The 24,581-nt window shown below is 44.5% G+C and overlaps 1 protein-coding gene across 1 annotated transcript; it reads left to right on the top strand.

Annotated features, from left to right (window-relative positions):
• Window positions 1-519: 519 nt before the first annotated feature.
• Window positions 520-23,664, top strand: VAPB (VAMP associated protein B and C; the record flags this gene model as incomplete). Its single annotated transcript, XM_034641578.1, has 5 exons — window positions 520-745; window positions 13,755-13,858; window positions 17,187-17,267; window positions 19,215-19,391; window positions 22,139-23,664. Coding segments are annotated over 5 exons (747 nt in total), but the record flags the coding sequence as incomplete, so codon positions are not given.
• Between the last annotated feature and the right edge of the window lie 917 nt (window positions 23,665-24,581).

The raw sequence follows: 24,581 nt of genomic DNA, 5'->3' as shown, positions 1-24,581 counted from the left end.
ATTCTCCTTGTTAGAGTTCATCTTACTGTGGAAATCAGTGTTTAACATAGGTTAACAACTGGCCTTGGATTCAAACTGCCTGGTTCAGATCCTAACTACCTGCCACTAACTAGCATGAACACTTAGACAAGAAACACAGATTCCTAAGCCTCTGTTTTCTTTCTTTTTTTTTTCTTTCTTTCCTTTCCTTCCTTTTTTTTTTTTTTTGGTGGGCAGCAAAGCAAAGTTTATTGAGCGATAGTTTAAAGCTCCTGAAGAGGGAGGGGACCTGAGAGGGTTCCCTGAGCCTCTGTTTTCTTATTGGTGTAACAACAATAACAGTAAAGTTGTGCGGTTTCAAGGAGAGACTGGATGTTAGAACACTTACCTAGATTGCCTGGTGGTGTGGTGAGAACATGGTGAATTTCAGATGCTACTGTTAGTGTGTTAGCACCATCAGTTCCTTTCTCCCACCTGTGATAGTGAGCTAGTTTTGGATCTTGAATCTTCCCTTAACCATATACCATATCCCTCCCCACCCCAGAGCATAAATCAGTCTGTCTTCTAAACTTTCCTCACAAGGTCTCCATTCAGTCTCTGCCTCATTCCACAGGTCCCTTCACGGATGTCGTCACCACCAACCTAAAGCTTGGCAACCCAACAGACCGAAATGTGTGTTTTAAAGTGAAGACCACAGCACCACGTAGGTACTGCGTGAGGCCTAACAGTGGAATCATCGATGCAGGGGCCTCGATTAATGTGTCTGGTAAGTCCTGAGACTGGAGGCCAACGGGGGGAGGGGGGGCTAAAAAGTCCTCCTAAAGCCAGTAGGATTTCTTAAAGTTTGCATTTGGTGCAGCAAAATAAGACAACAGACTTCTCCCTCAACACTCCACCCTCTGATTGAAAAGCTTAGTGGGTCCCGCTCACCTATTGGTTTTCCATAATTAATGCCTCTTTGGTTTGTTGCTTAACAGCCTTCTGCGCCTCAATAGTTAAAGCAAAATTAAAGTGGTAACTTCAGACCTTACTTCAGAATCAGTTTGATTTTCACTCCCTTGAAATTAAATCTGCCCTTTGGCAATAAATAAAAAAGAGCCAAACAAACTTAATTTTACTTTGTGAGAGAACGCTAAATGGAGTTATTTTCTTATTTAAGGTAAATGGTTTCTGACATTAGGCTCGTATCATTCCCAATGATTGGTAACTGCACTTTACTGATCGTGAAAAGCTCAGAGAGGTGAGGACTGAGGAGACTGGAATATATCCAAGGGTGAAAAGTTTTGTGCGTGTCTGATGGGTTTTTCCCTTTCTATCTGAGAATGCATATATTTTCTAAAGTCCAGCTTTGGAAAAGATGCTGGTAAAGTGCCCAGACTGAGAATTGGATTTTAGAATTAAGGAGATGTAAGTGATGGGTTTGAGTTTAAATGTCTTTTAGAAATGGAATAAACTTTCAGCTCATTAGAACTTCTGGATCCAAGATGTCTCTTGTATTTGTGGAGGAGCTGTGGGGGAGTGTGTGTTTATCCTGTAAAAGCCAGGGGACTTTGTGTCACAGAGGGTTCTGCGGCATTAGAAGCTCCTACTCATTGGAATGGGTACCTGACTGGCTTTTTCCATGACAGATTTTGATTGTGATGCATTTGGCCATTCATTTGACACCTAAAATAAAATGATTCACCTCTTTGGAAAGATATAAGGTGTTTCATTATCTGATCATTTCTGCAAACTCTTATTCCCCACATCCATTGGTCTCTCTCATTATGGTGCTCCCACACCAGCTATCCCCTGTGTGCTTCTCTCTGAGGCTGCCAGACCTGATCTGGACTCTTGAATTGGGTTGTTATTCAGGAAGTCAGGAGGGTGAGAGCCAGATTTTATTGAGGGTCTCCCTTGTGCTGGGCCAGCACACACATTATCTACTGTAATTTCTGTTCTTTGGCCTGTGAGGAATGCATCATTACCTGCCATGTACTAGAAAGGAGACTGGTGGCTGTAGGCTCACAATGCTAGCAAATGACACAGCCAAGGTGTGGATCACTGTGTCTGGCTCGGAAGCCCAGACTCAAGTGCCGCGTGCTGAGGAAGTGAAGGGGTCTGAGGTGTTGGCGTTTCTGTACCCCTTGGATCCATATGGTTTCAGTTTTTCTGCTGAAATCAGGGACAGCTGAAATCTTTATTTCCTTCTTTTATTGACTTTGGTTATCCTCTTGATTTCTTTGGCCATATCAAATTTGAGCAAGGTTGTCAGTAGGGGATGAGAATTACCAATTTTCACGGAAGTAAGGGGGCAGCAACATAATTTCTGAATAAAGTAGCCTCCACAGGAAGTTGTGCAGTGTAGGTGTGCTTTCCAGTGTGAAATACAGATGTGTGCGTGTCTCTTTCAGAAAGATTTCATCCCTCCCCCCATCATGATATTTTTTTTTTAAAGATTTTATTTATTTCTTAGCATGGAAGGTGGGGGTCGGGGGCTGGGAGGGAGAGAATCTGAAGCAGACTCTGCATTGAGCACGGAGCCTGATGTGGGGCTCGATCTCACCACCCCGAGATGATGACCTGTGCTGAAACCAAGACTCAGATGCTTAACCGATGGAGCCACCCAAATGCTTCTCCTTTTATTTTTTTAAATTAAAAAAATGTTTTTGGAATGTTTTTTAAGGTAATAACCCTGGGCATTTGTTTTGATTTATAATTCCCTCTTAAGGAAGGCCGAGGATCTTGTGGTTGCGGCCTTTCTTCTGCAAATGAGAAGGGAAGGTACAGAGAGTGGGTGTGATTATCTAGAGTCACATGGGTGATTAATGGCAGAGCTGGTACTTGAAACTAGCTTTGCTCTGATTCGCCCGCTCTTCGGTGATGACGAAACTGCCTCAGTAGTGTTAGGGGGTGGCCCGACTTAAAAATGAATGTAAAATATAAAGTACCATGGTTCTCAAAATGTAATGTACTTGAGGGGAAAGTAATTGAATAATAAAATGCCCATGTGTCTACAAGCCTTATTCCTAGAGGAAACACGATTATGTTTGCACGTGAGAAAGGGCTCCCTTGTTTTTACTTGGTGTGTATTTATCTCACTGCTTGAGGTGCACCTGTGTGAAGCTGGGTGCCATTGCGTTTCTGGGACAGCATTTCCAGTTGGCAAGGGAGGCTGGCGCCCATTTGCTGCAGTTTTGTGTGCTTAGGGACCATTGTATAATTTATTAGACATTCATATCTTGAGGTAAAAAGCACTGGGCTTTTCCAAGGTCCTCTTAAAATGCAGCTATATGATGACATCTTGGTGAGATGTAGAGTTTCTAGGTTCCTTTGGGAGAGAAAGTATCCTCAGGACCAGAAGGATACCAGCAGACAGGCAGCGCAGATTGTCCAAAGGCCAGGTGTACACATGGCCACATATGGTGGCCTCTCCTCAGAGATCGCTAGACTGGAGGTCTGGGGACCTGAACAGGAAGCTTAGTTGTGCTGTTTAACCTGTTGGCTGATCTTTGGTCAATCCATTAACGTCTCTAGGTTCTAGTTTTCTCATTTGTAAAATGGAAGGAATAGTATATGCCTCACAGAGTACTTTCCAGTGCTGTGTCAATGCATGGCACAAGAGTGGGATTGCGTTATTTTCTCACTAGCTTTGACAAAAACTGGCTAGTTTTTGTTGAATGTGGATTGTGCATATTTGAATTGCCTTTTTAGGAATTAATTCCATACATTTTAATTGACTTTTTCTAATTTTAAGATGAAATATGTGTTTTTTTCTTTCTATGATATGCATTTGTTTTCTAGTGAAAAGCCACTAGTGAATTTTCAAATAAAATCTATAAAAAGGTGGCCATCAAATCAACTTAAAATACTACCAGCATTGCCCTGTCTACTACACAGAATGTCACGGCATACCCGCAAAGGACATGCCTAGTACATTATTTCTCTCCCATTTCTGAAAACCCTTGGGATGTGCTAGCTATTAGGGAAGGTTATAAATCATTCTTTGAGAGAGGGGGACAGGGAGGGAAAGAAAGAGAAGGAGGAGGAGGAGATCCACCCACATAGCTGGCCAGAGGGACTGAGGTTTTGAAGGCACACAAATCAGGGTTGTATGGGGGGGATGAGGGGAGACTTTGTAGCTGTTGGATACCTGACACACCCTGTGAAGCTCTTCTTAGCTTTTAGGTAGGCGTGATATTCAAGGGAGCTTACATTGTGCGTCAAAAGTCCAGACTCTGACCTATCATGTTATTTTCCCCGGAAGGTGGCAAATTACTTATTGAATCCTTAAAAAATAACAGCTCTGTTTTGAAAACTTAGGTTGTAAAGTAACGGTTGGAAACAGGCATAACCTAAATTTTTTGTGTCTGTAGGTGAAATGTGTGGATTGCCCAAAGGGATGGTTTGGGGTCTGGTCACCTGGGTCTAGGGTAGGGGTCCTTTTCTTTTTTCTTTATGTAGGTGCTCATCTCATCTCATCTCATTCTTCCAGTATCCCCTTCTGTGGTTTGTGCCTATTGGATGAGGCAGTGTAGTAGGTGAGGGGGTGCAGAGTGCTTTCTGTTTGCATTAATTGGCCCAGAATTCCATGGTTTTGGCCCTTGCTCCCTGATACACACCGCCTACTGGAGATGGTTTTGAATTATTCAAATCTGGACCTCAGCAAAATAGCTACACTTAAATGGAGATTGGAGAAGAGGAGATTGGATTTTTCCCCCTGAGATTTAAATGCAAGGAAAATAGAACTTTTTGAATTAATGAATTGTTTGAAGCAGTAGGGGGTCTCCCCATTTGTTCTAGCTTTACAAAATTAAATCTATTTTCTGAACTGTCTGGTGGGAAAATATTTTTAAGGTAGATAATTTCTGAAAATGTCTTTGTGGTAAGCTGTTAGTGGTTGTGGATTTTTTTTTTTAATACTGCAGTTTAATAATGAGGGAGTTTTCCATTAATATTCCAAACCATGTTTGCCAGCGGATACAGCAGGTGAAGTGGTAAAATTATGGGCCCATCAAAAATACTTACGCTTCCTGTAATATGATATTAAGTTTAATATTTTTATAACCTTCACTGAATTCTAATTTCACTAAAGTAGCAAGCATGCTTCCATTTGCAGTTCAGTTATGCACATTGGTTGCCTTTGTACCAAGCAAATTAGAAATGCAAACTATCTGTGTGTGGGGGGGGCATTGGAAAGAGTCATTAAAGATACCAATATTTAGGTACAGATAAACCTAACTAAGTGAACCCTGGGAATTGAAAATGGATTAAAGACAAACACAAATCTGCTAGCGTCTGAATCAGTATTTTGAATTAAAATTCAAAGAATTAAGGAGCAGTGTTCATTTCTGACACACAGCCCTTTCCAGCACTCTTTTCAATCACACGTTAAAGCATAAAGTTCTTCCAGTAAAGTCCTGAGGACAGAGAATGCATATCAGCAGCTCTTCTTGGTTGGAAACATTGGTCAATTAATGTAATTGGGTAGTATTGCAATTGATAATTAATCCTTTTAAGATTTTGCTGACTCAGTTTAATGGAGCTGCTTGCCTGCCCTGGACCAGTCAACCTTGGGCTGCAGCTTTTAGGTGATTAGCACCAGCGTGTAAGTGCACTGCCCTTAGAGAAAGAAGCCAGGCATTCATCTGTCAAGTGCTGATAGCAGGAGCTAAATTTGGAGGGTTTGGGCATCTTAACAGCAACATTCTTCTTTGATCATTTGCTTTGGAAGTCTCTGATAAGCGAAACCTTTTTATAAATGGTTTTCATGAACCAAGTTTATTCTTCTCAGATAAGAACAACTCTCATTCATACCTAAAAGATGTCTTTAATCTTTTTCACCAGATAAATTAGAGATTCTGTTTTTTTACAAAAGGAAATTAATAAAAATTCTGCCTAATTATCCTTTTTAAAGATTTTTTAAAAGTTTACTGTGATATTCAAGTTTCTTAAGAATACTTTCACTTTTTAGTAGTATGACATTATTTATTTATTCTTTACTCTTATTATTTCTTTATTCTTTATTTCTTTCTTTCTTTTTTTTTTTTTTAAAGATTTTAGTGGCACAGTTGGTTAAGTGACTGCCTTCCGCTCAGGTCATGATCCCAGGGGCCTGGGATAGAGCCCCGGGTCGGGCTTCCTGCTTAGCAGGGAGTCTGCTTCTCTCTCTCTCTCTAATAAATAAATCTTTTTTTTTGAGACTATTTGAGAGCGAGAGCACGCAAATGAGAGAGCAGAGGCAGAGGGAGCAGCACAGGGAGAGGGAGAAGCAGACTCCCCCTCTGAGCAGGAGGCCCCATCCAGGGCTCCATCCCAGGACCCCGGGATCCTGACCCAAGTCGAAGGCAGATGCTTAACCGACTGAACCACACAGGCACCCCTATTCTTTACATTTTCAAAGATCATGATCAAGAGGACTCACCAGGTACACTGAACACCTCACTTAGTGGACGGTAACTTCAGCTTTCTGCGGAGTCACTGAGGAGCAGAAATTAAGCACAACTTTGGAGCAGCCAAGAGTTATGTTCTTTTTACTGATTATAGTTTCTTGCATATTTATTTATTTATAAAGATTTTTATTTATTTGAGAGAGAGAGAGAATGGGCACAGAGGGAGAGTGAGAGGGAGAAGCAGACTCCCAGCTAGGCAGAGAGCCTGATGTGGGGCTCGATCCCAGGACCCTGGGATTGTGACCTGAGCCGTAGGCAGACACTTAACCAGCTGAGCCACCCAGGTGCCCCAGTTTCTTACATATTTTTTTTTTTTAAAGATTTTATTTATTTAATTTATTTGACAGAGATAGAGACAGCCAGCGAGAGAGGGAACACAAGCAGGGGGAGTGGGAGAGGAAGAAGCGGAGGAGCCTGACGTGGGGCTCGATCCCAGAATGCCGGGATCACACCCTGAGCCAAAGGCAGACGCTTAACCGCTGTGCCACCCAGGCGTCCCGCAGTTTCTTACATATTTAAACACTTGAGCTCCTCACCATGACACTCTTGTTTAACTCTTTATTTTTTTAATTTTTAAATTTTTGAAAAAAATTTTATTTATTTTTGAGAAAGAGTGCATGAGCATGAGTCGGGGGAGGGGGAGAAGCAGGCTTCTCACTGAGCAGGGAGCCCAGTGCAGGACTTGATCCCAGGACCCAGGGATCATGACCTGAGCCGAAGCAGACGCTTAACCAACTGAACCATCCAGGTGCCCTGTTTTTTAATTTTTTAAAAAAGATTTTATTATTAAGTAATCTCTATACCCATCGTGGGGCTTGAACTTACAACCCTGAGATCAAGAGTCACATGCTGTACTGACTGAGTCAGCTAGATGCCCCTACTCTTACTTTAGACTCACTCTTAGCCTTGTCCTGATGTCCAGCCCATCACAGGCCACAATGAAGTGAAAGGGCTTTGGGAGGTAGCCACAGTGAAGGAATGGACAGGAATATCACAAAGAACGAGTAGGAGAGAGGATTCAGAAATAACAGCCCGGAACTGGAGTTACTTAGTTCTCCGTATTCTAGTTGCTCCGTCCCAAGAGCCGTGGCTTGTAGGTCTTTCTAAGATAGAATACAGTGGGCGTTCATAATCCCAAGAGTTAATCGAAAAAGGCTGTATTATATTCTATTATAAAGTATTATAGGAAACGGGAAAGTATGTCAGAGTTTTTAAAAAGATGTATGTTTTAAAAGATATTTATAAAAAGCGTGAATGAGGCCTGTTCTTGGTCATTGCTTTGCATCCGACATATTCATATTCCAGTGACACTGTGGAACGTCTTGTATGAGTCGTTGCACAAGTAAGTCAACCAGACAATAAGGAGTTTGTGATCTAAGATGGGCTGTACTGAATTGGAAAATCTATAGAGAACACAAAGATAATTCAATGTTAAATTATTTATAAGTAGATAAAATTATTTACCTGCTTGACTCGTAGTTCCTTCCATAGGGCCCTGAATAGGCAGAGTCCTGGAAAGCAGTTATGGTTTCAACATTTTGAGAATCCTATAGGAAGTAATAAATTTACTCACGATAAGGGTACACAGTCTACAATGCTGAGTTGCTTTGCTTTCAGCTAGAATTATTTCACCTCATTGTGGTAATACTGGTCTTTTAAGCTGATAAGCGCTGGCTTGTTTCTGATTAGCTTAAAAAGTGAAGCAGGAACAACATTACTACACCTTAAATGCAGTTTGGTGGAGAATAGCCTTTTGGTGGTATACAGGTGATCAAAAAGGAGAAAGAGGGAACAGTTGTGATGGGAAGATTGGAAACCATGGTCTGAACACATGGGTAGGAGAGAATGGCTCTGGGAGGTAGGACAGAAGGGAAGCCAGATGGTTGAGGGTGAAAGAAGGCTTCCTCTCTTTGCGCTAGCCCCAGGGAGATTTTTAGAGGGAGCATGATTCAGGAGTGCTTGAATGTTGGAAGGGAAGAAGGTATATCCCTGTCAAGCAATGAAAAACTAGTACCCAAAATGTGAGATATCAAAACATGAAGTCCTGGTCTCAGTCAAATTGGGTAGAAAGGCAAACATGTGGGAAGAAGCTTAGGCATCTTAGTGTCAACAGTGTCCGCTAGTAGAATAAGTTCCCCAGAGAAGAGTGAGGGTGTGAGATAGCTTTCTAGTGGGAGCCACAGTGTTGGGTGAAATATTGAGTATGCATTCTCCAGGTGTGGTCCCGGGGCTGGCAGCATCAGTATCATGTTAGAAATACACCTTCTCAGTCCAACCCAGATCTGTTTGAATCAGAAATTCTGGAGGTGGGGTTCCATCACCTGTGTTTTAACAAGAACCCCAGGTGATTCTGATGCATCCTGAACCTTGAGGCTCTCCTCGTTACCAAGTCGGATTAGTGGGTTAAGTTCTGGAAGATTGGCATATTGAGATGTGAGTAGGGCAGGAAGACCAAAGGAGATGTGCCAGGTAGGAGCAACATGGTAAGAGGAGACTTTGATAATGACAGAACACCCTGGAAGTGGGGGTGTGGTCAGCACATGTGTGCACCTGTTATGGGGCCATACCGGGAAAGCTGAGGAGACTGGGAAGAGTTAAACTGATTGTCTTTTACTTGGGAAATGGGGTTTTTTTATAGGAGGGTTTTGATCTGAGGAATGTGGTGATGGTGAATAGGGTGTGTAGGGGAGATTAAATTGATGGGTTATAGGAGCTGTGCAGGGTGATTTGATGGGAGAGACACTGGGAGGAAGGGGGAAGAGCTCCTAGTTGGAGAAATCTAGATGTCGGGTGGAGGCCTGAGCTGTGATTGTGGCCATGTAAAATGAGGAGAGAGACAACTCGAAGGTAAGATTCCAAGGTTAAAAAAAATAATAAAGCATGTGCCGTGCTGCTTGTGAGACTTTCATTCATTTGCTCTGTTCACATTATGATGCAGATGAAAGTGATGTGTGACCCGCTTGGGTTCTCCTAGGAAGCTGTTGTGCTGCGTTTAATGAGGTCATCATTTCTCTGAGATGGGTGTGTGTGTGTTTAGTGACATGTATTCAGCATTTCTTCTCTTTGGAAGAAAGTCTGATCTTGTTGACCCACTGTTCTATGACGCCTGAAAGCCCTTTCCTGACAGAACCCCACTTTTGCAGTCTGTCAGACATTGTATCACAAAGCATTAATGTTGGTGAATGGTGAGCGGTCTCCTGGTAACCGGCTTCTTTTTCATGTAGTATCAGCAGATACATTTTAAAAGTAGGATAGATGGCTCGTTTAAGAGGGTTTTATCATCAGTGTCTCTGATATTCAAGTGAAATAAATTAAGTTAATGGGAAGCTCTTTTATAGCCTGTCACAGGAAAAAGTACATAATTTCTGTCACAATTTGCATGTACGGAGCTGAAAGAACAAACGATTAACAACATTTGTTCTGTCCCATTCTCATGAAGTTCCAGCTAAGAGGGTGTAGCAGACTGAATTGGACATGAGATGATGGTAGCTGAGAAATAAAAACTTTTCGACCTGAGTTGGGGGCAGTGTTAAGCGGGGTGTGGATCCTGAGGCATAGCGAGGGTTTATGAAGGCCCTCAGCATCTGGGTGGCCTCTTGACTTTCTCACTCTTGCTTACCGATTGGGAGCCCCCAAGGAAAGGAGAGCTGATGAGTGGCAAACACCTTCTTTTTCACTTGCTGCTGCAAGTGGAGGGAGGTGGCTGCAATGGGGGAAGGGCTGAGGCCACCTGACGCCCTGAGCTTCCTGGAGGTTCACCAGCAGGCCACGATTTTCACTCCCAGTTTCACATTTTCAGCTCGCCAGCCTCATTCTTGTTTATATTTCACAAGTCCCAGCCTCTGGCTGTCTCCACTGTTCTTGTAAGGTGATTTGATTGCTGCCAGTACCCACTTCTTTGTGTTTTTACATTCTTGTTGAACTCAGAGGTCTAAATGTAAGTGAGAACTTCTGGCTGTTCTTCCGGATCTACACCGTGGCAGCTTGGTAGGTAAGATGCTCTCTAGGTCTGGAATTGTGCTGATGACATCTGTGACATCCAGCGGTGCCAGTGGATCTCAGCACCCACCTGCAGCTGCCAGTGGTTTGATTAGAGGAGCACAGGGAGCCCCAGACCCCTTCCTGTAGTGGATACGAGTGCGTGCCTGTGTGTGTGCTTCTGTCTCTACCCGAGGCCTGGATGCATGCTGGAACTCACGGCTTGGTTTGTATGAAGTTGCTTTCTCTTTTATTTATTTATCTATTTATTTAAAGATTTTATCTTTAAGTGATCTCTATACCCAACATGGGGCTTGAACTTACAACCCGGAGATCAAGAGTGGCATGCGCCGTCCACCGACTGAGCCAGCCAGGTGCCCCAATTGCTTTCTCTTTTAAACTGCCCTTTCTCCCAAGAGGCACTACACAAAGCCACCGATGCCTTCACTTGAATTACTTAGCCAGGTCATTTTCCTCCTGGAGGGGCATGTGAGGCAGCTGTTCAGAATAACAGGGCTCAGCCTTTTGGTCTCAAGACCCCTTTACACTCCTCGAAATTGTAGACCCAAACAGCCTTTACATTTGGCGGTTATATCAATATTTGTCATGTTGTAAGTTAAGCTGAGAAATTTAAGAGTATTAATTCACTTAATAACATTAATAAGTCAAATACATGCTGTGTCATTTTTAGTGAAAAATAACTTAAAAATTCAGTGAGAAGACTGGCATTATTTGACATGTTTTGCAAATCTCTTTATTGTCTGGCTTAATATGTCTGGATTCTCATGTGCTACGTTTGCGCTTATTTAGTCTGTTACAGTGTGTTGTTTTGATGAATGTATATGAAGGGAGACCATTTTTGCCACACATACGTGGTTGGGAAAGGGAAGAGTGTTTTCAGTAGCCTTTTCGGATAATTGTGGGCACCAGAACTTGACAGGTGGCACTTCTCTTAAAGTTTAGTACCATGTGGGGTCTTGAAACCATGATAGTGAATTATTTGAACTTTGTTTCACTAAAATGCATTGGTCTCTTTGGCACTTTGAATGGGTTTTGTAATACTGGATGTTAGCTGAATTATGCAGATCTTCCAAATGTTGACATATTTCATGACACAGTATCAAAAAAATCACTGATCTCATCAAAAGTCTTCAAGTATTTGGGAAACTGAGCTCTTGATGTCGGATAGATGTTTTCCAAGAGTCTCCTTTTGGTAGAAAGCTTGGATTTTATCACTGGCAACAACTACTCTAAGTTGTTTTCCTTCAAGTGATAGGCACAGTTCATTTTTGAGCAGATATCTACCTTATACCCAGGTCTGCATAACCCTTGATTTTCTGTCGATTGTTCTTTCTAGTAACTGGTGTTCCGTGAGAAAGCTTCTAGTTCAGCTCACGTTCTAAGCATGGTACAGCCGCTTTTCCCAAGACAGCAGAACGCGTCACGTGTCCGTGCATTGCCTCATACAGAGTGTTAAAAATGTGTTGTCAAGGGTTGAAGTTTAGTAAAATGAATCCTTTTTATTGCTTCCTCCAGGATATTACTAAGTGAAAACGCCTTTTTAAAAAAAAGCTGCAAGTGTGTGGCGGTGCCTGACGCAGAGACCCTGCCGTGTGGGAGCCGCTGCCTGGCCTGTGCTGAGGCGCTGCTCGTTTACTCTTTGCTTTGCTCCAGCCATCACTGCGGAGCTCGGCACCGGCAGAGGGACACGGTGTCTTGGTGTTACCCTGCCCACGCTGTTGACTTTATGGATCACTTCATGGGGGGACCCTTGGGGTCTGCGGAGAGTGCTTTGAGAGCCTGGATGTGGAACCTGACTCTGGAAGCAAAGCCACTGTGGAGCTCTGGCTCCGTCTTTTCATATATTGGCCATGGGAGCGAAGTGAGGCCACTGAGACTGGGCTTCTCTGGCGGCTTATTGTGAGGACTGGCTGGGAGGTTCAATGGAATCGTCCTTCTGTGGTTCCTAGTACGTAGTAGGTACCGGCGGGGTCCTTTTCCTTTCCTTCCTGGGACGTTGTGAAGGTACCGGGGACTGGGGGACTCGGGTGGGGTGGAGAGATGAAAAGGATCAGTTTTGCCTTAGTGCATGCCGGGAATCCACAGGAAGGTTTCTTGACTCTTTTTTCTCACTTGCACTGCTTCAAGGAAAGGGGAGAGGAAGGATGCAAAGGGAACAGCAGATCTTTCTGAGGTTGTTTGCGGGTGGAAGGGACTTAGGCACGCTGGACCTGTCGGTTGTCTGATTGAGTGCCCTGTGGGAAAGGTGCTGGTGGAGAAGGACAGCGCTCCAACTGGTAGAGGACAGGGAGTCCGTCCCTCGTGGTGGGCCACCTGCAGTTGAGCGCGCCCTGCTTCGTGGTGTGACCTCGCAACTTAGTTAAGCTTTCTGTGCTCCAGTTTGTTCACTTGAAAACAGGCATTAAAATAACCTCCACAGCAGAGCCTACCTCTTAAAAGTTTAAATGAGGTAACAATAGACCTAACGTACAGCGGGTGTCTGGCTCCTGGGAGATGCCGAGTCCGTTCTCGTGCTTCTCATGGTCAGGGCTATAGGAGGCTTTTCCAGAGTGTGAGAAAGGTGTTGTCACGGAACTTAACCAGATGTGTGGTTTAGCCAGAGCCTTGCAGCAGATCGTGTATTTTAAAGCAGCCGCCATTTCACAAGTGTGATGGGTTCTAAGGAAGCCAGTAGGAATGGGGAGGCACCCTCTCAGTGCAGGGGGTGTGACTTGTCCGAGAGAGCCTTTATGTGCGATTCCTCTAGGTTCTTGGGGAGGAAAGGTGGGCTGTACGCGGGTGGTGTTTTCCCCATGCTGTGAGTGTGCTGGTTGTGACAATTTCCTAACATTGCATGGGCACAATTGTATTTGAAGCAATAGTTGACTACCTTGATATGGGAAATGGACAAAGAAAAGCTAAAATGAAACCATCACATGTCTTGGATTATTCTAGTTTACTTTCTGAAGATTTCGCTCTGTTGTCTTGAGCAAAATGGCATACAGTATTTGCGCCTGGTTTTCCTCGTCTGTAGGGCCCGTAGCCGACCTCTGTGTCAGGTGGGCGGTTGTGAAAGATCCGGGGGCTAGGAATCCGAAGACCTGAATCCTAAGTGCAAGTCCAGCTCTGCCACTATCCGCTGTTTGACTTTAGGCAAGTCCCCCAGCTTCTCAGGATCTTACATTTGAGACCTGAAAAGTGGAGAAGATGCCGGGCCCCTTGCCCTGCTGGCCTCACCTGGGCCATTGTAAGACTCAGGTGAGAATCCTGGTAAACTGCTGTACAACCGAGATGCAAGTTTGAACCTGACAAATGGCTGCTCGTAACCAAGCTCTGACCCTCCTAATGAAATATTTTCTTTCTTAGTGATGTTACAGCCTTTCGATTATGACCCCAATGAGAAAAGTAAACACAAGTTTATGGTTCAGTCTATGTTTGCTCCGACTGACACTTCTGATATGGAAGCAGTAGTAAGTACTGAATGCTTCTTACTTTTTTTTTAGTAATTAAAAAAAAATGATTAGGTACAGAATTTTGGGTGCATGCATTACAAAATGTGTCAACATTGTTTTTAAAGGGGAATGGTGTTTTCAAGGAGGTTTGTACTTTGACTACCTTTATGGTTTTTCTCAGACTTTGATTTTAACATTTTATGTAACTTTACAGAATACTGTTCTTTTCTGACTTTTATATCTCAGTTTGCTTCAGCAGTTCCTTGTTCTGATGGACTGTGTCTTGAATGGTTTGAGGATTCCTTTCCTTTGTACCCCCCATCCATCCCCCATAGGAAAGGGTGCTTCCCAGTCTAGGCAATGTCTCTTACCATGTCTCCCGTGTGCACCCGCCCCCCCAAGAGCCCAGAGGGATGTGAGAGAGTGGAATACTTAAATGTCCTCCAGTGCTTGAGGGTTTGTTTTTCTGTTGGTTCTGGTAAGCATGATTTTTTTCCTCCTCCCTAGTTTCCCTCATTTTTTTTCCCTGCTTAATACATGTTTAATTCTGTCTCTGATTTTGGTAAAAATAAGACAACTTCGTTTTTATAAAATGGATAAGTGATATTACCGGTTTTTCTGGGAAAAGATTGTAATGGAAATTCTCCTTGAAATAAGCTTTTTCTACATTTGACTAAATCAGCGGGCATTCTGGTGTCTGCGGGAATCACAATGTACAGATAAACCTTACCGTGCACAGCCCTAGCTAGGACAAACTGGCCAGTCCTCGTGCTCACAGATGGGAAAAAGAAGGCAGGGCTCCCTCAACACCCACATCACTCTCCAGCTTGCCAGCCCACGCTGGGAGACCGGTCCCCCGAGGAGTGCCTGCACACAGTCAGCCATGGCTCACAAAGCACTATGGTTTTTCTCTTTCAAAAGTTTTATGCGAAGGGCTTTCTATGCATAGCTTCTCTTCACGTCCCAGTGTCACCACTCAGCCTTTTCTGTTAGTCTTGGAAAAGCATAAATGACCATCTTTGCAGATGTTCAAGTTTGGGGCAGGAAATGAGGGTAAGCCAGGTATTTTGAGGTTTGAGAGATGAGTGGTAGTAGGCAGCCTTCCCCTTTCATAAGAATGATTATTGAGGCATTTACTACTTTGTCTTTTATTTCCCAGAACATGATGTGTCACTTCATGTTAATTTGTGTGAGCAAGGAAATGTATGGCAAATACAGAATTTGGAGTATCCAAGAATGTGTTCTGCTTGGCTTTTGCTGCATGGCTTAGTGACAAGAGCATGGGCTTGGGCGTCTTGGGAGTGGGGCTGAGCTCTGTCTTATGCTAACGTTGTGGCCTTGGGCAGTTTTCATTAACTCTCTGTAGGGTTGGGTCACCTGTAAAAGGGGTATATAAAAACCTAGTTCACATGTTGTTGTGGGATTCAGTGTGCTGTGTGTGTCGAGCACCTGGCACAGGGTCTGGAGCCGTTGTGTCTGAGTGCCGTTGTGTCCAGGCCTCCGTAGACAATAAAGGTGAATTGCACTCCTTTTTATGATAATTTTTATAACCTTTTTATATAAATGTGCATTGTAGGAAATTTTGGAAATACACAAATAAGCAAAAATAAAGCTAAAAGTGACCTGTAATTTGCTTATACTAGACCTAACCACTGTATCAAGAGCCTTGTGCTAAACTATTTTTTTTTTGTACTTTGATATACAGAAAGCGGAAAAAATTACACAGTGACTACTCCTATAACCTTTACCGATTCACCATTTAACACTTTGCTACATTCGGTTCATTTTTGTTATAAACTTTCTTTTTTATGCTGAACCACACTTGACTGTAAGACACGGACTTCATGACACTTGACTCCTACACGCTTCAGAATGAGGACGGTGTCTTACATAGTCACAGCACTGTCCTCATAGCTGAGAAAGTTGACATTAATACAGTCATGTTATCTAACAGAGAAACCTATTATGTGTAGCATTTTCCAATTGCTCCAAAATGGCCGTTAGTTCTTATTCTAGTAGAGGACGATACCCTCAACCTTTTTTGTTTGTCATGACTTTGAATTTTTGAGTCCAGGCCAGTTCTGGGATTGTCCAGTTATTTCTTCATGATTAAATTCAGGTTAAATGTTTTTTGGCAAGAATATTTCGTAAGTGATGTCATTGTATGCATCATATCAGAAGGCATTTAATACTGGGTTGTCCCTCTATTGGTGATGCCAAGTTGGATTACTTGGTTAAGATGGTGACTGCCAACTTCCAGTGTCAAGGCACAATTGCCCCTCGTGGTTAATAGGTAATCTGTGATACTCTTGAGTAATCGGATACTTGGAGATCAGGAGAATGTCCTGCTCACCAGCAGTCTCATGGGTGGTTTTTGTGTTCAGTGACGGTCCTTGCTTGATACTCTTGGACACACACACAGAGGCACACGTACACTAGTGTGTGTGCGGAGGAGTAGACTAGAATATTGTTGTAGCTTCTTCATTTGCTATTCTGTGAATTTGCCCTGTGTGCTCTTCAGTATCATTTGAGTGGCATGCTGTTCCACTGAATGGATCTGCCATGATTTATTTGTCAGTTCCTATTGTTCAGCATAGATTGTTTCCTGGTTTTGGCTCTTGGTACCTGTGTTGCGCTAGCTGCCTCCTGCATGGTCCTGGGGCGAGGGTGGGAGAGTTTCTTTTTTTCCAGTATTGTAACCTTCCTGCTACGCTGGTCTGCAGTTCTCAGCATACCCTGGGACTCCTGCCCTCCACCACCCAAAGGAGGAGGATTAAGCCAGGAGTACATCATCCCAGAGCATGGATTAAGCCAGGAAGGGTGTCCCCACCAGCAGGCTGGAGAGAGTGGGGGCCAGCCCAGACAGTGGTTTGCTCGTAAATGTGCTCCACTGGTACTTGGCCTCGTGCTTCTAAAACCACTCCCAGGTAGTACACGCTTACTCTAAGAAGGATGGACCCTACAAAGTAAGTTTTATTTTTCTAAGGAGAGCCAAAGTTACCTCTGACTGCTTAGACATAATTTAGAAAATTCCTCTTCCTTCAGCTGTGGTTGTCTCTGTTCCATGTGCTTCCCACAGACTAGCAACACGAGTAGCATTGGTTGACTTGGAGGAATCAGGCAGCAGGACTGGGATTTGTGAAGTGTGATAAATATTCAGGAAAGCTAGTGTATTTAATCTTGTCATGTTAAAAATATTGAAATCTCAGCAGACGTAAGTTCTTTATTTGATATACATCAGGGCTTTCTCATTAAGAATATTTTTTTGAAATTGTCAGTTATAGGAAGAAAATTATTTTTCCAGCAGCTTTATAATATCCTGATTATTAAATTTAAATTGTTTTAGTGGAAGGAGGCAAAACCGGAAGACCTTATGGATTCAAAACTTAGATGTGTGTTTGAATTGCCAGCAGAAAATGATAAACCAGTAAGTATGTTTATAGTTAACAATAATTGAATGTTGCAAGCTGATACTTATTTGCATACCATCTCCTGCAAAACCAAGATTTAAGTTGGCAAATTATTTTCCTTCTTCTGATGTCTGATAAAAAAAAATAAGCTGAAGTCAACAAATAAGTGGGCCTTCATGAAATCAGCCTTTGAGAGACTTGCAGAAAGACAACTAATTTTGAAACAATTTTTTTTCTTGAAAAGTGCAACCTGTTGGCTGTTGAAATGTCATAAATCCTAAAGAGCTTCTTTGACTTGGCAAAGTTATAGGTTGCTATAAAGAGTGGGTAAGTCTACAACAGGGAATAATTTGCCGTTCATCATGGTGCTTGATGGACAGGTGGTAAGCTCTCGGGTTCTGTTGTTTCACAGACTGCTGTCTTAGGTCTCCCTGTCTGCTCTTTCCCCTAACACCACCTCACCACCTGCTTAACCCTTCTGCCTTTTTAGTCAAACCTGCTTTTACATTAGGGTTTCTCAACCTCAGCACTGTTAACATTGGGGCTGGATCATTCTCTGCCCTTGGGGGCTGTCTTGTGCTGTGTGGGGTGTTCAGCAGCGTCCCTCGGCTCTCCTCACTAGGTACCAGTCATCACCCCTCTCATGTGACAACCGAAAATGTCTCCAGACATTGCCCATTGTGCGATGGTGGCAGAATTGCCTCCCGTTGGGAGTCCCCCCCCGCCCCGTGCTGCCGGAGTGGGTGAGGGAAAGACTAGCTGCCTCCAAGCTGTCAGCTCGCTTTTCTCTGTGAAACCAAGGGACAGACCTCTCATGGCTCTTGCTCGTGACCAGTGGAGGAGAACAGACTGTATCTGAAATGCTGATTTGGACCTTCCTCCAACTTAGAAAAGCTTAAATTGTATTAGATAACGCCCTGCAGAATATTCCACTACCCTGGCTGTTAATAGCTGGAGTTGGGAAATCGAAACACTCGCATTCTGTGAACGTTATCCATAGCGATCTGTAGGAATGCGTTGATCTGTGCCACCGCTACTTAGTGTTTTCTTCCTGCTCAGCGACTGACCGCCATCGTTATCCTATTTCTTTGAATGGGTAATGGGTTTTTTGTTGTTGTTGATTTTGTCTCTTCCCATTGCACATTTTGTCCCAGGAAGGTTGGTTTGGGAACCTGTGAGACCTGTGCTCTGCTCCTGGCTCTGTGCTGTATCAGCTTTGTAGATGGGGGCCTTGCCCTTTGCAAGGCTTCCCTCTTCTCACCTGGAAGATGGAGGGTCAAGCTCGAGAGTGCGATAGGGAGAGCTGGTTGTTTTCAGTCTGCTGCGTGGAACCCCCAGGCCAGTGATCCCCAGCATACCTGCCCACCTCCATGCCCTTCCTGGTACCGGCTCCTCCCCAGTCGCTCTCCAGAGACTGTCATGAGTGTCTCGGCAGGGAAGTGGGGGATGTGTAGCTTCCCTCGATTGAAATATTGCAGACACTGAGCGAGTTTCACCTTCAACCCAGCTTCGAAGTTCTGAATTCGTGAAATAAATCGCCCTCTATGTAATGTCCTCCCTGGCCTCCCACCTCCCCTGTCCGGGCCCGTCCTGGGGATCTTGAGGTCTTCCTGGTGACAGTAATTTGTGGCTAATAACTCCTGAGCTTGCACGATTATGATATGCTAATTTTTGCATGGCAGGAATTTGATAGTGAAATCTGCACAGCCCTTTTTCTCTTCCTTTGAAGTATTAGTCTCAGCCGAACTTCATTATTTGCTCTTATCCATAATTTCTGGGGCCCAGTTGCTTTAGATTATTAAGATACTAGATAAAGTGATCCATTTTTAAAATAAATGTGACATTTTACAGTGTGGATGAAACGCTACCACGTGTGGTGTTTGCTGAGAACTACTTTACTTTGCATAAAAAAGTCCTTTATTACATAGTTGGTGACACTTGGGCTTTCATTTATTTCTGAACAGCATGATGTAGAAATAAATAAAATTATACCCACAACTGCATCAAAGACAGAAACACCAACGGTATCTAAAGCTCTGAGTTCTTCTTTGGATGACACTGAAGTTAAGAAGGTGATGGAAGAGTGTAAGAGGCTGCAGGGGGAAGTGCAGAGGCTCCGGGAGGAGAACAAGCAATTCAAGGTAATGGCGTCTTCTTTTCTTTTCTTTAAGATTTTATTTAAGTAACCTCCATGCCCAACATGGGGCTCGAACTCACAACCCCGAGATGAAGAGTCACGTGCTCTACTGACTGAACCAGCGAGGCGCCCCAGTGGCGTTTTAATTCCTGCTAGTCTACAGAAAACAGGGGCTTTTCCACTGTGATCTTGGGTGGGAAAGTTGACAAATCCCTTTATTTGTAGAATTGTTTTGTATTTACACATTCTTTCCCTAGGGAGGAATTTCTGTGGCTTCCATCAAATTTTCAAAAGAGCTCTGACACTTTCCCCCCTGCCCCCTAATGAACGAGTGTCCTGAGCAGAGATTTCTCAGCTGTTTAAATTCTTGTTCCGTTGTATTGACATGTTATGATTTAGTCTAAACTCTTCTGTGAAGTAGGGATGGATTATTACCATCCCCAGTTTATAGATGAGGAGACTGAGGAACAGAGAGGTTAAGTGACTTGCCTGAGTCACACTTCCAGTGAGAATTGAACGCAGGCTTTGTGCCTCAGAGTCCACATCTGTTCCATTCTCCTGCCTCAGCCTGCAGACTCTCGTCCTCTTGTAAGGAAAAAAAGCCCCTCTCGCCCTCCCATTAGTGTAAACTGAAGACAAACTCTGAGACTAAACACAGAAGAGCAGTGGTTATCTTGAATTCACGGTGTCAAGCTACTCCATCCCCAGTGGGTGAGAATCTTTCTTTAGGAGGGTAAATAGGTAAATACGGACCTGTTCTCTTTTAGCACAGGCCTAATTCTGGTTTTTGAAGATTCTAGGTGGGCCTGGGCAGTGGGGTCTCCTCAAACTGTTCACATGGTGATGAGATTGGAGATGGGAGGTTGTCACAGTAGACAAGTGGGGAAACCCCAGTCTCCAGCTCGTGGATGTTGACGAGGTGGTCGGCATTGGCGTTAGGTCAGGTTGCACTGGGTGGTGAAGGGAGGCAGGGCGCACTTCATTTGGCCTTGGCGGCCTGAGCTGTTGTGCCAGGGACTGCTGTCACTTGACTACCTCTGAATCTGTGGTGGTCACAGCGTCTCTGGGGCCTCCACTCGCAAAAATGTCTGCGGCCCCTTCCAGTTTTAAAAGTATGGCTGTTTCAGACAAGGTCTTGAAGAGAATGTTTCTGAACATCTGGTCATAGGAACTTCTGTTGCAGCTTAAATCTGAGGCCTGTCTGTCCCTTCTTCTCGATCATGCCACTCACCCATGCCCTAGGCTTTCGATCTTGAACCACCACAGCACCAGACTCACATGATAAATGCATTCTGTTCAGTCGACTTCTTCTTTAATTCTGACAGTGCTGTAGATACAGGAGAACTGACAGTGTCTGGAGAATGGCATCATCTTCTTTCTGTGCAGTGATCTTGTTTGCCTCCTTCAGTAACTTCTTTTAGTATAAATTATGAAGCTGACACTTTTTGGCTAAAAATCTAAGACATGCCTAAAGCTTCTCCTTGAGTGTATTCCTTTTCAGAAACAGAGTCTTTTGCCGTTTAAAGTGATAAATAGGTAGAAATAGCTTCTATATAAACCCAATAAAATAAATGCTGTATTTTGCTGTGCCCATTTTTTTTTTTGAAGTTAAATAACACCAGTCATTTATCACTGTGCAGCGCTATTGGCCATGCCCCATGAGCAGAATATCTTTAAAATATTATCAGACCAATCTTGACGTCAGAAGATTCTTTATCCTGCCAAACACTGATTTCTTGTTTTGTGTTGTTTCATTCTGTGATTTGGCCAACACATTTCCCGAGGCCCTCCCATGTCCCCGGTGCTGCGGGTGCAAACACGGGCTATCCCTGCCATTGAGAAGCTCCCTGCTGACCACAGTAGCTAGGGACACAAATACTGACAACCCGAGTGAGGAGTGCCCCACAGAGATGGCCACAAGTGCCGTGGAGACTCCGCTCGATGGGCTGGCTGCCTGTGGTCTCCAGGACTGACTAGTTTGGGGATGAGTAGGTGGGGTAATTAGCCAGAGACGCACCTGAGCCCCCGTAGCAAGGCCTTGCTGCGTGCCCTGTTGAGGAGTGTCGACTTGGCCTTGGGAGCAGTAAAGGAAGAACAAATTTCTGCTCCATGCATTAAGTAGAAAATATCCGAGATGTGTACATCAGATTCAGTCACATTTTAATATTCCACATGTCGTGTCTTCTGTCCAGCAGTCTACGTGTAACTCATCAGTCAGAGCTTTGCATTTGAAAGCTTCTGGGCCCCCACTTTGTAGTTTCTTGTGATTTTCATATTTTTATATTTGTGCTTTGGGAAGGGCCTGTCATTTCAAAACCTGTGACCTGTGACTAGGGAAGCCTGCTCAGGAGAGGAAAGGAGGACAGAGAAGGGTGGAGTCTGATGTAGGAGGCATAGTCAGAGAGGGGTGGTCCCCGGGTGCAAAGGGCCTGGCTGACCCTTTCGGGGGCTTTTTTTTTTCCTGTAAGTGATGGGGAATCGAGGCAGGCCTGCTTAGATGCGTGGTATAAAAAGGTGCCTAGAAGCATCATGGAGGTGGGTGGAAGGAAAGAGGGGCTTCTGGCAGCATTTTCTCAGTGGCCTTAAGCCAGTGCCTTCTCTGTGGGATTCAGTTTCTCCCTTTGAAAAATGAGGAGGCTGGCCCACACCGTGTGATTCAGATCTGCGTACAAGCCCACCCTGCTAGGCTGGACAGTGACTTCTGCTGCCGGTGCCTTGGGTTGTCTTTGAAATGTGCATTTGCTCCCGTAGGAAGAAGATGGACTCCGGATGAGGAAGACCGCGCAGAGCAACAGCCCTGTTCCTGGGTTGGCCGCGGCTGTGAAGGAGGAGGGCCTTAGCGCCCGGCTCCTCGCGCTGGTGGTCTTGTTCTTCATCGTTGGCGTGATCATAGGGAAGATCGCCTTGTAGAGGTGGCAGGCAAAGGGTGGCACACTGGATTGATGCCCGCCATACCATGGGGTTTGAATTTATCATAACCATGTGTAAAAAGAAGTTAACGTGTGATGACATCTCACAGGTCTTGCCTTTAAATTACCCCCTCCCTTCGCGTGCGCACGCGTGCACATACACACACACACACACACACACACACACACGCAATTATAACGTAACAATCTTTTAGAAAGTGAAAAATGTATAGTAAATGATTGGGGGGAAAAGAATGGTCTTTATTAATGACAAGGGAAACCGTGATTAAATTGTAATGGCATGTTGTAAGTGTCACTTTAAACATTTGTAGCCTTGGTACATGTGGCTGGGTTGATTACCTCTCTTAGAACAAGACACTCTTCCTGCCTGTTGGTGCTGGCCCTTGGGGAGCAGGAGCCCAGTGCGGCGGGGAGGGCCGTCACCTCCACGTAGCAACCCCCACCTGTTCACTCAGCCCCGGGCTGATGCTCCACCTTCCGCTCTGCCCTGCCCCTGGCTTTTAGTTCCTTGGGACTGATGAACAGGGTCAGAGGCCAATGGCATTGTGCTGTGGTGGCGTCGGATCTGTCTGTCAGGAGTGGGAGTGGGGAGTGGGAGGCGGATGCTGACCGACTGACCCAAAACTTTGGAAGTGAAAGTCAATGCTTTGTTCTCTTAAAGGGACCAAGCTAAATTACTGTTGGTTCATGTAGTGAGATTGAATTGTTATTCAGAAATGTTTAATGCATATTTAACTTATTTAATGTATCTCATCTCATGTTTCCATATTGCCACAAGATTTATAATTAATGCTGTGGCCTAAAGATCACCTTTGCTACTTAATGCCGGTGGGTGATGCTGGCATTGCTGCTGAAGGGCCGTGGGCTCCTTTCTTTGTGGAGGTTCTGGGCTCTCCGTACACGTGGAGGTGTGGTTGGTTTGAATGTTGGAGAACAGCTGCCAGGAAGTGTTTCTCTGTGTAAATAAATAACTACCGTCAAAGAGAGGGAAGTTCTTAGTAGCAGCAGTGAACTCTGTTACCCTTTCAAATGGAGAAGACTAGCCGATCTTCTGTTCCTTCATTGCCCCTCTACCACCACGCCTACTTCCAGCACGTGTGCCCCTGGTCTGGTCCCGACCTTTCCCATGTGACCCTTGCTCGGAATGGGGCGCCAGAATGGTAGCAGACACGGAACCAGCTGGGTGGGGCGGGGGAGGGGTGAGAGGCTCTTCAGATAATCGTCGAGTAGTGATGGAGAGTTTGACTGTAAATGAATTTTATGCCATAAAAGACCAATCCAATTCTGTTTGACTATGTAGCATCTTAAAAAGAAAAAAATTAAAATAAAGCCCCAGAATTAAGAGTTCTTTTGTCATTTTGTCACACTTGCTATAGGGGGGAAATTATTCTTATCCTCATTATTATTTTGTTATTGGAAGGTTGGTTCTAAAATGAGCCCTATCAATGAGAAATACATACATTTAATGACTTGAATACATATATATACAGTATGTAACGTGTGTGTGTGTGTGTGTGTATGTTGTTAGCTTCAACTGAGAGACAAAATAAAACTGCTGAGATCTGAGGCAGCCGGTCGCCCTTGCCCTCCCACCACTCTGCCCTCAGTAGAAAGAAAGCTCTCCTCTGGGTCAAGGAGCCGTGCAGGAAAGATGAGGGGTAAGCCTGCTGAGCATGGTTCCAGGAGTGGGTGGGTTTGAAAAGACAAATTCATCAGAAGGGAGACAGTTCTTAGAAGTCACATTGAGTCACAGTCCTCCTGAGCTTGGCCTGGGCGGAAGGGACTTGGTTCTGGCCTGAGGACCTGGTCAGGGACCTAGAGACTGCGAGCTGGGTGTCTGCGGCCTATGGAAGTAGCTTCTGTCCTCATGAGAAGTTACTGTGTCCCGAGTGCTCCCAGGGAACATGGAGCAGACCCAGTTGGCCGCCATACGCCTGGGTGCGTGCGCTTGGAGGGCATTGAGTGCGTGCGCTTGGAGGGCATTGAGTGCGTGCGCTTGGAGGGCTGCTGGAGTAGAAGTTCGTCTCCAGTGTTATGTTGTCCCCATGGATCCAGGGACTTAGGGAACGAGGTGAAATGACTGTGCCTTCTCCCATTAATTTTCTGTAAGTGGACTGCAGTCCAAGTGTGGGAGCTGCAGCGAACCCATCTTGATAGCTTCCAGCCCCTCACAGCCTCAAAAGGACCAGGGTTAGGAGGGTTTTGGACTGTTCCTGGGAGTGCGGCATAGCCCCATTTCTCTGGAGCAGGGCTCTGCAGACTTT

This window comes from Ailuropoda melanoleuca, chromosome 13, assembly GCF_002007445.2.
Source record: "Ailuropoda melanoleuca isolate Jingjing chromosome 13, ASM200744v2, whole genome shotgun sequence".
Classification (NCBI taxonomy): Eukaryota; Metazoa; Chordata; class Mammalia; order Carnivora; family Ursidae; genus Ailuropoda; species Ailuropoda melanoleuca.
Note: the sequence above shows the minus strand (reverse complement) of the source record. Positions and strands in the feature narration are given on the sequence as shown.